At 44.2% G+C, this 17,024-nt stretch overlaps 1 protein-coding gene across 1 annotated transcript in view; it reads right to left on the bottom strand.

Moving 5' to 3' along the window:
- Positions 1 to 17,016, bottom strand: part of TRIM35 (tripartite motif containing 35) — a 30,394-nt gene extending 13,378 nt beyond the window's left edge. The window contains exons 1-2 of the mRNA XM_025463021.3: positions 16,494 to 17,016; positions 2,380 to 2,475 (exon numbers count right to left, since the gene is read on the bottom strand). Coding sequence (XP_025318806.1) covers positions 2,380 to 2,475; positions 16,494 to 16,928 — 531 coding nt within the window. The 5' untranslated portion in view covers positions 16,929 to 17,016. The remainder of the gene's footprint in view (positions 1 to 2,379; positions 2,476 to 16,493) is intronic.
- Positions 17,017 to 17,024: the final 8 nt, after the last annotated feature.

Here is a 17,024-nt window from a genome sequence, read left to right as displayed (position 1 = left end):
TCTATTAATAAAGTTAAATACATAAATACAATTTCAAGAAGACCACTGGGAAAACAACTCAAAATTCGTGTTATAACAATTATTCTTCTTACATACAAAGCACTCTTATGAATCCACTAGGAGAAAAGGCAAATATTCCAAGAAAAAAAGCATGCGAGCTAGCATTCACAGAAGAAACACAAATGGCTTTATATTTGTAAAAAAGTGTATAAACTAACAGTCAAAGAACTACAAATGAGAAGGGATGGATGGCACTGTTGAAACGTCAGGCCTAAAAGACTGACCGTTCATGGTGGGAAAGACAGTGAAATCTGGGATGATCTTTGTCCCACAGGAAGATAAAAAACAGCAGGCAGGAAAACCCTGCCAGTGCAAAAGTTAAGTCCAATCATCCTTCCTGCTGGCAATAAAGGAGTAAGCTTTGGGGTACCTGGGTGGCTCAGTGGTTGAGCGTCTGCCTCCAGCTCAGGTCATGATCCCTGGGTCCCGGGATCGAGTCCCACATCGGGCTCCCAGCAGGGAGCTTGCTTCTCCCTCTGCCTCTCTGTATCTCTCATGAATAAATAAATAAATACAATCTTTAAAAAATAAATAAATAAAGGGGTAAGCCTCAAAGCTTACTCACTTCCCTCATCTACCTGCACTGATTGGATCTAGGGGAGAAGCATGAACACACGGGAATCCTGGAATCTTTACACCAGGCACATCAGAGGGCTACAGTATTTGGGACAGGCAGACAGGTGCTATCAACTGGACATACGGACATGACCCAGGCACTGCCACTGCAGTCCTGCACAAGGCCAGCCAGGTGAACGGGGCTGGCCACAAAAGGAACTCAAGTGACAGAAGTGAAGCTCCAATTCCATGGTGCCTGCAGGGAAAGAAACAACATGTGCTCTCGCCACGACAGGCCAGTCACTTCATGTCTGGACTAGAAGCTCAACATGTGCTATGGCTCTGACAAGATGACAAAATGATTCATTGGAGAAGTGAAAAAACGCCTCTCAAATCAGTTTTTTGGTCTGTAAGACATGAGAAATGGCGAAGGACATGCATTAACCTCAAGGGAACATTTAAAAACTTCCCAATAAGACAGAATTGTCTTTTTTTTTTTTTTTTTTTTATAGATGAGGGGGTTAGCTTAGAGTGGGTAATGGATGTGCCTGGAAAACAAGGCTTGGGTTTCAAAGTAGCTCTGCTTTGCAATTTCTACCCTGGCCATCCCAACATTTCACACTGGCACAGGTGGGTCTTAGCTGAGCAGTACTTAGTAGCAGTAGTCACCCAGGGAGTCAGAGAGCAAAGCTAGCACAACCGTCAGAAACCCAGCTGCCAATCCACACAAGACTCAGAGGAAGAGACCACACCAAGGTACAAACAATGAGAGTGGGGGAAAAAGGGAAGTCCATTCATTTATTCAATTTACAAACATTTATTGATCACCCATCATGTACCAAGAACTCTCAGATACTAGTGTAGCCTGCTTTCATTATATTCTACTGGGAGTAGATTAAAAAATAAATAACAAAAAGTTAATTGCAGGTAATGAAGTATTCTGAAGACACCAAAATGGGTGATACAAGAGCAAGTAAAGTGGAGGACTACTTGGGTAAGATGATCAGGGAATGCTTCTCCAAAGGGATGTCTGAGCTGAGATCTTAAGGACAAGCTTCTTCTTATGGAAGATCCAGGGAGAAGAGACTTAGTTCATTTGAGGGAAAGGAAGAAGGCCAATGTGGCTGGAACCAAGCATCGGAGGAGACGAAGCCGAGGCGCAGGTAGGGGTTGGATGAGGGCCTTGGAGGCCATGGTGAGGAGTCTGGATTATGAGGGTGATGAAGCCACTGGACAGTTTTAAGCAGAGGACTGATGCAATCAATGCATTTTTCTAAAAGATCAGTCTTCTCTGTGGAGATGGACTGCAGAACAAGAGTGGAAGCCTGGGGCCCAAGTAGGAGACCAGTTGAGAAACAATGGAGACATGGCCAAGATGGTGGGTGGTGATGGAAACAGAGCACTGTTGGGTGGACATGATGCATTTCGTAGTTAGAGAGGCCAGGACTGCTGATGGAGTGGACCCGGGGAATAAGAGGGAAAGCAGCCTGAGCAGCTGGATAGATGGTCAAGTGCAGCACGTCCTCAAGCTATTCTGAAACCATAGTGCAGACGGCTTAAGTAACTTTTCAAGGAGCTGCCAGGGCTGCTGGTATGGCCATGCCCAGCTATATAGAGAGGCCATAGTGTGGCAGTGACCTAGGATGTGACTATACGCTAGCCCCCACGGTTAGGGAAGGCTGAATCTGTGTCAACACCCACAGCCAGGGCCAGCCCACCCCGGCCTCCCCCACCACCATCTCCCCGCCCAGCTGGAGTACTCACCTGATTGTGCTTGGCAATGGCCTCGTAGGAGCGCCTCATGGCCCAGAAGGCCTTGGCTTTCTCCCGCAGTGCGTGCTCCATGTTCCTGCACTTGGCCTGCCGTGAGGAACAAGAAGGAGGAACATCAGAGCTGGAGACCAGGCAGGGGGAGGACATACTCCATTTGCAACTGGAGTCTCACTTCACTGTGGGTACAACTCAACCACATTTACTCAACCGGTCTGTCCATACATTGTAGCACATAGCCCTGGCTTTGAATCTGGTTGTTAGTCTAAAGCCCTCTCAGACACCTAAACGACCCCTTTGTTTTTTATACCTGGTACAGATGGGGAGACAGGGCCGAGGAAGTAAATGATCTGTTCCCTCTCAAGTTGGGCACAGTATGGCATAGGTCATCCCACTCAGGCCTAAAGCTGGTCCAGGCTGTCCATGAACCCCTGAGCTGTGTGTCAACTATATAAACAATGCACGCACAGGCTCCCTTTATGCCTTTCTAAATTGGACCGGCCTGCAGTCAGTAATGAACAGGTCTGATTATAGGGCGATCCAGTTATTTCTATAGGGCCTTATTTAAATGATATGTCTCCCACATCACCACCTTACTGCAATATTCCAATAGTGCATGGGCTATGCAAAATACTTTAATCAAATACTTTTGGCTTCATAGTTTTGTTTTGTTTTGTTTTTCAAACTTTACCATTATTGCTCTGATCTCCTTGGACTCCTTGAAGAACCATTACCAGGTTTAGCTTGGACTCCTACCTTTTGTGTTCAAGGCCTATCCGCTTCTCTCCATCTTTATCCTTTTCTCTCCTCATTCTGAGAAAGCCTACCAAGTGTGTCTTTAGAAAAATAGTAACAATTCTAATGGTGTTAATTATAAATGACTAGCATTTATTGAGCATTTACTATTTGCCAGGGAATGTGCTACTTATTTTACAAATTATGTCACTTCATTGTCACTTTATCCCTATTAGGTAAGTAATATCATTAGCTTCATTTTATACATTAAAAAACAACCACAACAACAAAACCAAAAGCATATAAAAAGGAAGTGACTAGCCCAAGAGCCCACTGCTAGTATGTGGCAGGACAAGGATATGAACTTAGACAATGATGGTAGGCAGACCCTAAGATGGCCCTGGGGATCCCTCCCTCCTATCAGATAGCAAAGTTTATTGCTTTAAGATTCCAAATTTGAGGGCAATTTGTTATGCAGCAATAGATAATGCAGATCTGTCCTGAAAAGCCTCTTCCCTACCTGGACCTGATTCAAATGATGAGATTTAGGAGCTGATGCCTTAGTGGGGTAAGACATTTGGGGATCTTGGGAGGGGGTGAATGTATTCAGCATGCTGGGGGGACAGGAACCACTGGGGAACAGATGGCAAGCCTGAAGGAGGCAGCCTCTAAAATGGCCCCAGTGATCCCCACCTCTGGGGGTTCATGCCCGTGGAATCCGCTCCCCGTGGGCTGGACCTGGTGACTTGCTTCTATCCAGCAGAATGTGGCAAGAGCAAAGGGATATCACCTCTCAGGTGAGGTGCCTAAAAGCCTGTGCACGCCCCTACTGGCCTTCCACTGCTTGCCCACTTCGATGGAAGCCAGGTGCCACACTGGGATCCAGCCTATGGAGGGGCCCATGGGGCTAGGAACAGAGGATGGCCTCCAACCAGCAGCCCATGAGGACTGTCATCCTGCCAGCAGCCACATGAAGGAGGGAACTCGAGTGGCGATCTTGATCCCCTTGAACCTTCAAATAAGACGGCAGCATTGGGGGAGATGTGAGGCAGACACGCCCGGTTAAGTCATGCTCCGAGTCCTGACCTACAGGAACCATGAAATAATAGATATTTCTTCTTTTAAACCACGACTTTCGGAGGTGATCTGTCATGAGGCAATAACTAGGCTGTTTGCCTGCTCCAGACTATTAACTGCTGTACTGCAGAAAATGACGACTGATTTCATTTTTCTGCAGGTTTTCTCTTCTAATCATTTTGGCTATTTTTATGATGTTGAGAACAGATTTTTTTTGTTTTGTTTTCTGTAGAATAGTATCTCTAAGGTGCCTCTCACAATAGCAAAATAAAATCAGTATGACTATCTCACTATCTTACTATTTCTCACAGTAAGACCAGAGAAATCTCATCCTCAATGTTTTGTGGGACAAGATGTTTTGTTACAAAGTCATATGAGAAAGTCCAAAACAATCCTGTGATTTGCCAAATAAGCATGGATGAGAGGAGTGAAGCCGCTGCCCTCACACATTACTCAGGGGTGTGCAGCCCAGCCCAGCCTTCTGCCTTCAACCTTGATGGCTTGGGTGTTACAGGTGGATGAAGATGGGAGGCGGGGTCAATAGGCCCTGTCCTTTCCCAAACTCCTGAAGCACTTGGAGAGTTCTGGTGTCCTACAACAAAGACCAACCCCAAAATGAGGTGTGAGTTGATGAGATCCACCAATGATTCTATTAGTGAGAAGCAGTTATTACTGTGCATGCACTATGCATTACGTACTAAAGTAAGTACTTAACAGATATCACGTTATTCAATTCCTACATTCTTGTAAGGCAGGCATTACATTCCTCTTTTACAGAGAGAAAATAAGGCCCAGAGGAGTTGAGTAACTTGCCAAAATTATACAGTTAGACTTCAGCAGACCTGGGATTTGTATTCAGAACTGTCCAACAATAAAGGCCATGTTTTTTTTTTCTTTTTTTTTAATTTATTTTTTATTGGTGTTCAATTTGTCAACATACAGATTAGCACCCAGTGCTCATCCCATCAAGTGCCCACCTCAGTGCCCACCACCCAGTCACCCCCACCCCCCCGCCCATCTCCCCTTCCACCACCCCTAGTTCGTTTCCCAGAGTTAGGCGTCTTTCATGTTCTGTCTCCCTTTCTGATATTTCCCACTCATTTTTTCTCCTTTCCCCTTTATTCCCTTTCACTATTTTTTATATTCCTCAAATGAATAAGACCATATGATGTTTGTCCTTCTCCGATTGACTTATTTCACTCAGCAGAATACCCTCCAGTTCCATCCACGTTGAAGCTAATGGTGGGTATTTGTCATTTCTAATGGCTGAGTAATATTCCATTGTATACATAAACCACATCTTTATCCATTCATCTTTCAATGGACAGTGAGGCTCCTTCCACAGTTTGGCTATTGTGGACATTGCTGCTAGAAACATCAGGGTGCAGGTGTCCTGGTGTTTCATTGCATCTGTATCTTTGGGGTAAATCCCCAGCAATGCAATTGCTGGGTCGTAGGGCAGATCTATTTTAACTCTGAGGAAGCTCCACACAGTTTTTTTTCTTTTTTAAATTCGGTTCAACTTTTTTTTTTTTTTTTAAAGATTCTATTTATTTATTTATTCATGAAAGACACAGAGAGAAAAAGAGGCAGAGACACAGGCAGAGAGAGAAGCAGGCTCCATGCAAGGAGCCCGATTTGGGACTTGATCCCGGGACTCCAGGATCACACCCTGGGCCAAAGGCAGGCACTAAACCACTGAGCCACCCAGGGATTCCCATCCGCACAGTTTTCCAGAGTGGCTGGACCAGTTCACATTCCCACCAACAGTGCAAGAGGGTTCCCTTTTCTCCGCATCCTCTCCAACATTTGTGGTTACCTGCCTTGTTAATTTTCCCCATTCTCACTGGTGTGAGGTGGTATCTCATTGTGGTTTTGATTTGTGTTTCCCTGATGGCAAGGGATGCGGAGCATTTTCTCATGGGCGTGTTGGCCATGTCTGTCTTCCTCTGTGAGATTTCTGTTCATGTCTTTTGCCCATTTCATGATTGGATTGTTTGTTTCTTTGCTCTTGAGTTTAAGAAGTTCTTTATGGATCTTGGAAACTAGCCCTTTATCTGATACGTCATTTGCAAATATCTTCTCCCATTCTGTAGGTTGTCTTTTAGTTTTGTTGACTGTATCTAAAGGCCATGTTCTTAGCCACACTACACATCCTATCTCAGGGAGCTATTACTATGTTTGTCTGCCTGCCTTTTATGTTTCTGAATGTATCATCTTATTCCTGAATTTGTTGTCAGTTTTCTTTAGTTCTAGAAAATCAGTTTATAATTCTGTCAATACTTTGCCCAATTCCTTCAATAACCTAGCATGTTCATGAATTTTCCTCCCATAAATGGCAAACTAACACATTTTAAAAACTAGTGGATATTTCGGGCATCTGGGTGGTTCCATTGGTTAAGCATCCAACTCCTGATGTTTGGCTCAGGTCATGATCTCACAGTCCTGAGATGGAGATCCTTGTCAGGCTCTCAGCTCAGCAAGGAGTCTACTTGAGTTTTTCTCTCTCTCCTTCTGCCTCTCCTCAGGCTTGTGTGTGCATGCACTCTCTCCCCCTCTCTCAAAATAATTAAAATCTTAAAAAACAAAAACTAATGGATATTCCAAAACTGGAAACAAACCAAATGCCCATCAACAAGAGATGGATGAATAAATTATGGTATATTCGTATAACAGTAAACTACTCTGCAATAAAAAAGGAACTGCTGGCACATGTAACATGAGTACACCTGTGTGTGTATATAAATTTTGATGGAAAGAAGCCGGATACGAAAGAATAGATATGTATGTGTCATTCCATTTATGTGAAGCTCAAGAACAGGCAGCATGAATATTTTCTGACAAAAATCAGAAGGTGGTTGCTTCCTGGTGGACTGACTGGGAAGAGGAGAGCTCTCCAAGGTGAGAGAAGTGTTCTATAGTTCCTTTGGGGTGGCAAGTGTAAGGTGTGCGTGACACTCAGAACTCCTCAAACTCAATAGTTAAGATCTATGCATTTTATTAATATAAATTATACTTCAAAATTTTAGAAGCCTCTAAAATGAAAACTTCAGCAGTTTTAGCCTTTTCTTATCATTTACCAAGAGCGTTCCTTCCTCAGTGAAATCCCTTCAATTTCTCTCGGGTTTAATGAGTTGCTTTTTACCTTTTAATCTCTTTTTGTTGGCAAATTTGCTTTGGCATAAAACATAAATGTGCCTTAAATACACAGAAATGTGTCTTAAGTAGTTATAAACTGAACACCTCTGTAACCACGCCCAGGATGTGTCCCTTCTCAATCTTATTCCCTTTTTCCTTTTGAAGGAAGCAAAGATCCTAATTTGTATAACATTTCCTTGCTTTTCTTTATAGTTCTATCACCCATGTATGCATCCCTCATCTAAATAATATACTTTAGTTTTGCCTGGTTTTGAACTTTATATTGATGGAGCCATTCGGTATGCATTCTTTTGTGTGCTGTTTCCTTTTACCTTAATATTTAGGTTTGTAGGATTCAAATGTTATTGTATGTAAGTTTACTATTCATTGTTCAATTGTAGTCCGCACACCACAATCACTTCCCTATTCTGGTGTTCATGGACAGTTGGGTCATTTACAATCTTCAAGTAATATAAATAGCATGAACCTTCTTATAGACATCTCCTGGCACACGTGTACACTTGTCTCTGTGCAAAATATTTCTGGGGGCAGGAATGGGCCACAGGTGTATTTTCAACTTCAGTATATCATGACAAACTGTTTTCGAAAGCATTTGAACCAGTTTATACCACATAAGCGATGTTAAGAAAAAATGTTTATTTATCACTTGTATCTTTATTTTTAAATACCTGTTCAAATCTTTTGATCATTTTTCAATGGATGTGCCTGCCATTTTCCTACAGGTTTGTAGGAATTCATTATAAATGTGCAATGTATGTCTTTCATGGGTTATATGTATAAGTATGTTCTATTGTATCGCTTATATTTAATTTCAATATGGTCAAATTTATCAGTCTTTTCCTTTAGAATTAGGGCTCCTTGGTTTTGTTTTAAAAATACCTCCTCCCCTCCCAAACTGCTAAAAGAAACTCAAAAAACAAAACAAAACAAAAAACCCTCTATATCCTAGGATCAAAAAGATAATCTCCTATATTATTTATTTTAAGCTCATGGCTTTCCTTTCTCACTTAGGTCCTGCATGGTTAACCTGGAGTTTATCCTGTGAGTGGTGTGAGCTGGGAGCTCCCTGCCTCACAACCATTATTTGGAGTACTAACATTCCCCACTAACATACAGGCCATCTCAACCATATATCAAACAGATCTATTTCCAGTTCTCTAGTTTGTTTCCCTGGCCCAACTGTTTGTTTGTCCTCTGCCAACATCACAGAGCCATTTCTGTGGCTGTAAAATAAACTAAGAGCTAAATGTCTCCAAAGAATGTTTTGGCATTCATTGGCCCTTTGAATTTTCATGCAAATATTAGAATCAGCTTGCCAAATTCCATGAAATATCACATTGGAATTTTGATTTGCATAGTACTGACTCTACAGATCAGTTTGGAGAAAACTGACATCTTTAAATACTGAGTCTTCTCATCTATGAACATAGTATATCTTGCCACTTACTGTTTGATGTCTCTCAATGAAATTATATATTTTTCTCTGCCAGATAGTTGCACTGTTACATTCATTGTTAGATACCCAATTTTTATACTATTGTAAATGTTTTTTTTTATTTTTGCTACTAATATAAAGAAATACAGTCAATTTTGGTTGTGTAAACAGCATTCTTCTAAACTCAGCTACATCCATAATTTATCTGTAATATCTTTTTGTTTTCTCTGCAACATAAATTTCTATGCAGATATATGCAATCATATTATTTGTGTATTACGCCAAGGTAGTTTCCCTCTTTCCTAACCTTATATATTTTACTTATGATTCCTGACTTACTTAATTAGCTAGGATCTTTAGTACAAAACTAAATACATTAGGCCATAATGGGCATTTCTGTTTTTTTTTCTTGAACCCAATGAGAAAACTTTCAATGTTTTTTTTTTTTTAAGGATTTTATTTATATATTTATTCATGAGAGGCACAGAGAGAGGGAGGGAGAGGCAGAGACACAGGCAGAGGGAGAAGCAGGCTCCATGCAGGAAGCCTGATATGGGACTCGATCCCAGGTCTCCAGGATCAGGCCCTGGGCTGAAGGTGGCACTAACCGCTGATCACCAGGGCTGCCCGAAAACTTTCAATGTTTTACCATGAAATACGGTATCGGCTATTGTTTTTCAGTAGGTATCCTTAATCAGATTAGTGTAGTTTCCTTCTTTTCTAGTTTGCTAATTTTTTTTTTTTTTAGTTTGCTAATTTTTTAAATCATATACTGAATTTCAACAAATGTATTTTCATCATCTATTGTCACATATTTAAATATGTGATATTAAATATTTAAACATGGTTAAATATTACCATATTTAAGTAGCACATAACTGGGTTGTTTCCCTATATGGCAACTTTTGTCATTCAACTGAAATATTTAACATAATTACTCAATACATTTGCTTTTAAACCTACCAACTTGTTCTGTGCTATTCGACCCACTTGTTCAGTTCTTCCTTTCCCTTTTTGGGGTTTTATTATGCATGTTTTATTCCACCTTTTCCCTTTCCATGCATTTAGTGATTAATCTAGGAAATACTGCATGTAAAAAGTGTAAATTCAAATGAATCTAAACAATACACTTTTCATGTTTGCTTTAGATATTCTGATTTTAAACATACTTGTAACCACTTGGACGGACCATTCAGGGACTGCATGTAGTCCAGAGTGCCCTGAATGAGCAGAAGCTGCTGGCTGACTAGAGGGAACTCTGGTGTGAAGCCTGTCAGGACAAATATGGATCATCACTGCCCTGGATGGAGCTAAATGGCCCATGACACATGTGGAGCATCGCCCAGACCCCAAGCCCAAAACACCAAATGAGCTCTGATTTTAGTTTCAAATTACCACACTCAGGATTACTTATTTATAAACATGCAAAACAGAGAGTTTTTATTTACACTAAAGGATTCTGAATGTGATTATATAGTCTACATTGTTTATTTTTAAAAATTACAATTTGATTCCTTAAGCAAAATTTTCCAATAGTATATTTAATACCCTAAGGATTTTACAAAATTGTTTTATCCAAAATGTCCATTAACACAAGTGCTACATGGTATAACAGTAAATGAGACAGGTGTAGATAAGAAAAATAATAAATATTATTTCCCAAGATTGTCATAGCACCCCTGCGGTACCTATCAAAGTGCTAGTCATGTCTGTAGTCAGGGCTATCCAGCCCAAGACAGGTTTTCTGTCCTCCAAGGCCCTACTACGTATGCTGTCACTTCTGACCAATTCCCGTCTGCACCACCACCCAACTATCTCAACATGGCCTTGAAAATTCAGCTCAGGCTCTTTTCACTTCCTCCAGAGAGGCATTTTTATCTCCCCAGTAGAGGTCAGGTGCTCTCACAGTTCTTAGGTACACCTCTATCGTCCCACTTAGTACCCTAGGTAATCAACTCACTTTCCAGGAAAGGCTTCAGGCTTCCAAGAAAGGGTAAGTCCTCTGGGCCAGCAGAATGGTGCCCAATGAACCTTTGCAGAAAGAATGGACGCTTGCCCTGCAAGGGTAGAAAGTGTCCTATCCATGCATCTCCCCAGGTCTCAGCAGAGTAGATGCTCAACTACCTAGCCACCCAATCAAGAAGTACATCAAACGCCTGTGTTGTTTCCCCTATACCACACTGCCTCCTGGACTCAAAGTTAGGAGACCTGATTTATACCTTTGTCTTTGTTGTTAACCACTGGTGAGAACTCTGGCAAAAGCTTGCTCTCTCACTGGCTCGCAGTCAGGCTCCATACCTTAAAAATGAAGTTATGAAAGGTTCTACAGACTCTTAAACTTCACCGTAAAGATGAAGATGTAGTTTTCTGTTCATGCTTACCTAAGCCCATCACCAGGGTTTCCAGGATCGGCCTCTAACCATTTTTCCTACCTATTTCAAACATTTGTTTTTAGGCAAATTGACACAGCAGTGAAGAGCTCTGGCATTTGGCCTCCCAAGTTCAAATCCCCACTCCTCTGTTTAGTAGCATGTGATTCTGAGCAAATTCCTTCCTCATGTGAGCAAGAGAGAGGAGACTACCTAGCGTGCAGGATTGCTGTGAGGTTCCCACTGGTCCATCCACATAAAGTGCTTACAAGAGCACATCAGGCATGTTTTGGCTCTCACTACTATTAAATGCCACTTAGTGGTGGGTAATTTCTCTCTCCTACTGGTTATTCTCCAGTTTTCTTAAATGGATAGCATAAATGCATCCAAGACAACTTGATCTTGCCCAGGTCCCTTTCTTATCCAACTCCAACCCAGTCTCCTGTTCTCTCTTTCCTCCTTGGGGTTCAGGCCTCCTCCTGAAGCACGGGTCCAACATGATGCCTAGTGCCGGGGTCCCCTAACTCAGGAGCCTCAGTGAGCAGTGTTCAATAAGCTCCCACCCTGCCCCCTGGGCACATGCCTTATTAAGCAGGCAGTAAATGTCTTCCACACAACTTGGATGTAGTAGTACCCAGAACATAAGCAGGGGGATCCAGATGGGAGTGAGTTTGGGGAAAAGAAATGTCAGGGAGGTAGGGAGGAAAAACTTAAGGAAAACATGGAATATTCCTGAGGTAAGATTCAGCCAGACTGATTTTAAGAAGGGAACCTCAGATGGGAAATGGATTGGGGTTGGTACAGGAGGCTGGAGGGCAGAGATTGGCTCTCAAGTCACTCCACGTGAGGAAGGGGTCTGGACAAGGCAGTTCAAGGCCTGGGATTTGGCAGGTGTTCCAGGCAGCCTTGTCTTCAAGATGCGAGGCAGAGCAAACGCCAGACTGGGAGTCAGGAAATACAAGTTCTGATCCTAGATGTACCCTTCCCATTCCCCATCACCGCCATGAACTGCTGTATTTCTCCAAGTTTCTGCCTTCTCACTAGTGAAATGGAATCATCTCCCCACAGTGCTCCATGGCTTATGTATTCGGGAATCTCCAAGTTTTCCAAGGAAGTTCTCAATTAGCGTTTTCATTCAATAATAACAACAACAACAACAACAAAAAAAAACCCTGAAACTAAGGTAAACCATTTCTGCATCACCTTGTAAACAGTGCTGACACACGCTTTCAGTTCCTCCAACTCTGGTGCCAGCATTTGTATTTGTTAACAACTTCCTTGACACCAATCTATACTACTTTCATTGTCTTGGTCTAATAAGCAAAGAATGGAAATTCACTTAATGTGTGAAGGAGGTGCTAGATCCAAATGAAGGCCAAGTGTATCACAGGAAAAGTTTTGGATGTTTAATGAAGGAAATTTAGGCTGCCAAATCAAATAATCACTTAGAAGACAGTAAAGGAGTCTCACAACTATTGCCAGACAAGCCTCATAGCCACCAAGAGCAATGCTTTCATTTAAGCAAAATAAAGTCTTGTGATGAGTACTTTAGACCTGAATTGATTTTAGTTTTGTTTGTGCTTAATCTCAACTTTTGTTGTTGCCTCTGTGTGCAACAAGAGGCATTTAAACTAGTTTAGTATTTATATGTATGGAATATGTTTTAAGATGCAGTGTTGGAACAGGTTCTTCTTTAAGAAGAATGGGTACATTATTCAAGTTGAGAAACATGTGCTAGAAGATGTCCCTTCAAGCTCCAACATGCATTCCAGCGCTCTGGTTCAACCACTTTGTGCTCTGGTTTGGATATCTCAGCAGGTCCTTCCCATCAGTACTTAGGACAAAATCTCAGATCTTTAACATGGCCTGATGCCCCTTGGGATCTGTCCGGGACACTTTCATTCCTTATCCAGACGTCTCTGGACTACTGCGTACCCTGCCCTTGGCCCTGCGCCCGCTGCTTGCTGCCCCTCCCTTAGCCAACTCCTCCTGAGCCTTCTGGTCTCTGAAAATCACTTCCCACCAGACAAGAGTGGGCTTTCTTGTTACAGCAGTCTATAAGCTCCTATACTGTCCTTCACAAGATGTCGGTCTGAAATTGTAAAACTAGTGGGATTATTATTTAGTGATGCCTATCTGACTCAAAGAAGCCAGGGGCTTCTCTACGGAACCTACAGTGCCACACACACACAGAAGGATAGTGGTTCCTATCCATTCAGGCCTCTTCAAAACCCACACATCGTCAGTTGCCCTCACAGCTACCAGAACAGAGAGCCAGGAGGGAAGGTTTTAACCGGGGACCAGAGAAGTTTCTCTCCAAGTCCATGGCCAGAGTAGGGGCTGAACAAGGCCCCAAGGAACTCTGTTGTACTCGCTCTGTGACTCTGGACAAGTTACTTAACCTGAGACACAGGGTCACTGTCTGTAAAATGGGGGAAGTAGTACCTACCTGTAGCAAGCTGAATAAAGATGTCCACACCCTAAAAGTTAGATTCTGTGACTGTATTATTTATATGACAAAAAGGGACTTTATAGATGTGATTACATTATGGATTTTAAGATGATTATCCTGGATTGTCTAGGTGAGCTCAATGTCATCAGAAGGTCCTTATAAGAGTAAGTCAGTAGAGTCCGTCAGAGAAGGCAATGGACAACAGAAACAGAAGTTGGAATGATGTGCTTTAAAGACAGAGGAAGGAGCTTCTAAAAGCTGGATAAAGCCTAGTCTCCAAAAGGCACATAGCCCTGCCAACACCTTGATTTTAGGACTTCTAACCTCACCTCCAGAACTCTGAGAAAATATGTCTGTGCCATGTCAAATTGACATGTTTGTGGCAATTTATGACAACAGCAACAGGAAACTAATATGCAACCACATCGGGTTTTTGTGAGGATTAAATTTGTTGATGTGTAAACACACAAAAGCACCTGGCACGCAGTAAGTGCTCAAAAAGTGCTGGATAGTACAATTACTCTTGCTGGCTAGTATGATGCCTCTTTTTGTCAAATTCCTCACATGATTGCCAAACTGATCTTTCTAAAGCATGTCTCCTCTCTTCCTAAAAGTCCCTATTTAAAAGCTTTTAAGGCCCCCCACGGCACAGGACGGAAGCCCCTCCGGCCTCGTCTCACCTCTCCAGCCTTCTCATACTGCTCTGTGCCCAGTCACGCAGAACTACAACTTGTCCATATACTGTCTGACGCCCCCTGCTATCCTATAAGCTCCATAGAGTGAGGGCTCCGTCTTACTTCAGCAGCCTCAGCGCCCCTAATAGGTCCCAGAACACAACATAGCACATAGTTGTCTAACATGCTGAATGAGTTGCATCCTGCATCAGGCTGAGCACACTTAGCTTGCATTCTCCTTCAATCTTTTAGGACTAGACTCCCTGCCTCCTTGCATGTCGCCCTGGGTGCCCATCAATCTGACGGCATCATAACCCTGCTTAAAAAACCCTCCTACTGGGGATCCCTGGGTGGCTCAGTGGTTTAGCACCTGCCTTCAGCCCAGGGCATGATCCTGGAGTCCTGGGATCGAGTCCCACATCAGGTTTCCTGCATGGAGCCTGCTTCTCCCTCTGCCTGTGTCTCTGCCTCTCTCTCTCTCTCTCTCTCTCTCTCTCTCTTTCTGTCTCTCATGAATGAATGAATGAATGAATGAATAAGATTTAAAAGAAAAAAAAAATCTCCTACTGCTCCCTACAGTCTTTAGAATAAAGCCTGAGTCCAAGGCCTCATGGCTGCTTCTGCATTTCCAAATTCTTAGTGCCTAGAAAAGCAAGCCTCCCAGCTTCTGGACCTTTCATATGCTGCCGCCTCTGACTGAAATACCCTCCCTCAACCTCTTCACCTGGCTAACACCTCCTCATCCCTCAGACCTCTGCTTGAAGTTCCTTGAAGGTATGAATTGTTGTTTATCTCATGCCTTGCAGTATCCCTGGGACCTAGCAGCACAAGGCATCTGCTGAAGGAACATGAAGTTGTCATTAGACCATATGTGCTTCCTGACACCTGACTCGCTGATCTTAAATCCTGGATTAGCCAGGCCTGGGGGTTCTGCCTTAGTGCTCTTGGCCTTGACCCCTGCCCATCGTCCTGATCTGTACCTGTGCCAGCCCCATGGTGATTAGTCATGACTTGATCCATGGTGCGCCCCCCTACCTCGGTCCCAGCCCCCAGAACGCCCAGCACTTACTTTAGCTGTCCCAAATCAGGACCTGGCACTTCTGCCAGTGGGAATGGGGAAAAGCATTGTTGTGGACCACTGTTAAACAAATAAGGCAACAGGAGTTATAGGGTTATCCCTTTGGCAAGCTACTGTAGTAATCATGTAGTAAGCATATTGGTGGCATTCCCCTTCACCTGAACTCTGTCAAGATGTCCATGAAACTCTAACTTTAGATATTTCTTAAGAAAGGCATTAAAAAAAAATATATATGTCTGGAGACTAGGCATTAAGGGTTCTTGCAGTGCCTCCTTTTCAATACACTCAGCTTCGTACCAGCTGACCAGCGGGTCTGACCCAAGCATTAGTAGGTGAGGAAATAAATTAATGTTTCACATTCCATGCAATTTCTAAAAATAAAACAATACATAAATATAAAATAACAGAAAACGCCAGAGTACAATAGACATTTTCACAGAATTTTTGTTTCCACTGATACTTACATTTGGGTGTTCTGGATCACAATGGAAAAAAAAAAAATATGGTCTAAAGTCAAAATTTTTGAAAACTCCCAAGTTGGCAAATCCTTATTTTCTGATCCCTTTTCCTTCGTATACCAAAGTATTCTCCACGTTACTTCGCCCTGTAAGTTGCTCACTTTATTATAGCCACAGGGGCTATAGACATCGGAGCGCTGGGAGTGACTCAGAGTAAGCCGGCGGGCCAAGGCCAAGAGCCTCTCCACTCCTGCACAATACATAGGGCCGGCCTAGGGAAGTACGTGACCTCTTTTGGGGAGATCTTAGGGCTCCGCATCCCTGGCCAGGTCTGGGATTCCCACACCTCTAAATGTGCGCAGCCCCAGGATTCTCGGGCGTGGCCCACACCTGTCCCCCTCAAGCCGGCCGTGTCGCACCCTGCTGGCATGAAGGGCATTAAGGGTGCGCGGTCTCAGCCCTTCAGAAGCGGGTGGGGCCGTCTTGGGAGCATCGGGTAACCCGCTTCCACACTTCCTGCTTACGTTCTTTCTTCCCCCACCCCAAGCCCCCTGGGCCGACCCCTCTGAGGGGAGCTGAGGGTCCTGGCCGCGGGGGTCGGGGCGCGGAGGTCCAGGGCGGCCCCGGCTGCCACGTGCGCGCTCGGCCGCCTCCCGCGCTGCCGCTCTTACCCGAAAGTCGTGGGCGGTGTCTTTCACCGGCTGCACGCGGTGCCCCTGATGCCGGGGGTCGGCCTGGCACGAGCAGCACAGCAGCTCCTTGTCGTCGAGGCAGAAGAGGCTGAACTGGCCGCGGTGCGGGCGGCAGAGGCGCGGGGAGCGGGGGCCCGCCCAGCGCGCGCCCTCGGCCTCCTCGCGCAGCAGCTTCTCCACCAGGTTGTTGAGGGTGTGGTTGGTGCGCAGGTCGGCGAGGGCCGCGCGGTCCTTGCACACCGGGCAGGTGGGCGCCACCTGCACCTCCCAGCAGCGGGTCACGCACCCGCGGCAGAAGTTGTGGCCGCAGCGCAGAGTCACGGCGTCGCGGAAGGGGTCGTAGCAGACGGCGCAGAGCAGCTCCTCCTTGAAGGAGCGGGAAGGCCCGGGGGACACGGCGGGGCCCAGCTCCATAGCGGCGGCCCCCGGTCCCCAAGCCCGCAACTTTCGCTCCGGCCCCTCCCACCCGCCTGCAAGCCCCGGGACCCCGCGGTTAAGCGGAGCTCCGCC

The sequence above is a fragment of the Canis lupus genome, chromosome 25 (genome assembly GCF_003254725.2).
Source record: "Canis lupus dingo isolate Sandy chromosome 25, ASM325472v2, whole genome shotgun sequence".
Lineage (NCBI taxonomy): Eukaryota > Metazoa > Chordata > Mammalia > Carnivora > Canidae > Canis > Canis lupus.
The sequence above is the reverse complement of the archived record's forward strand: the minus strand, read 5'-3'. Positions and strand labels throughout refer to the sequence as shown.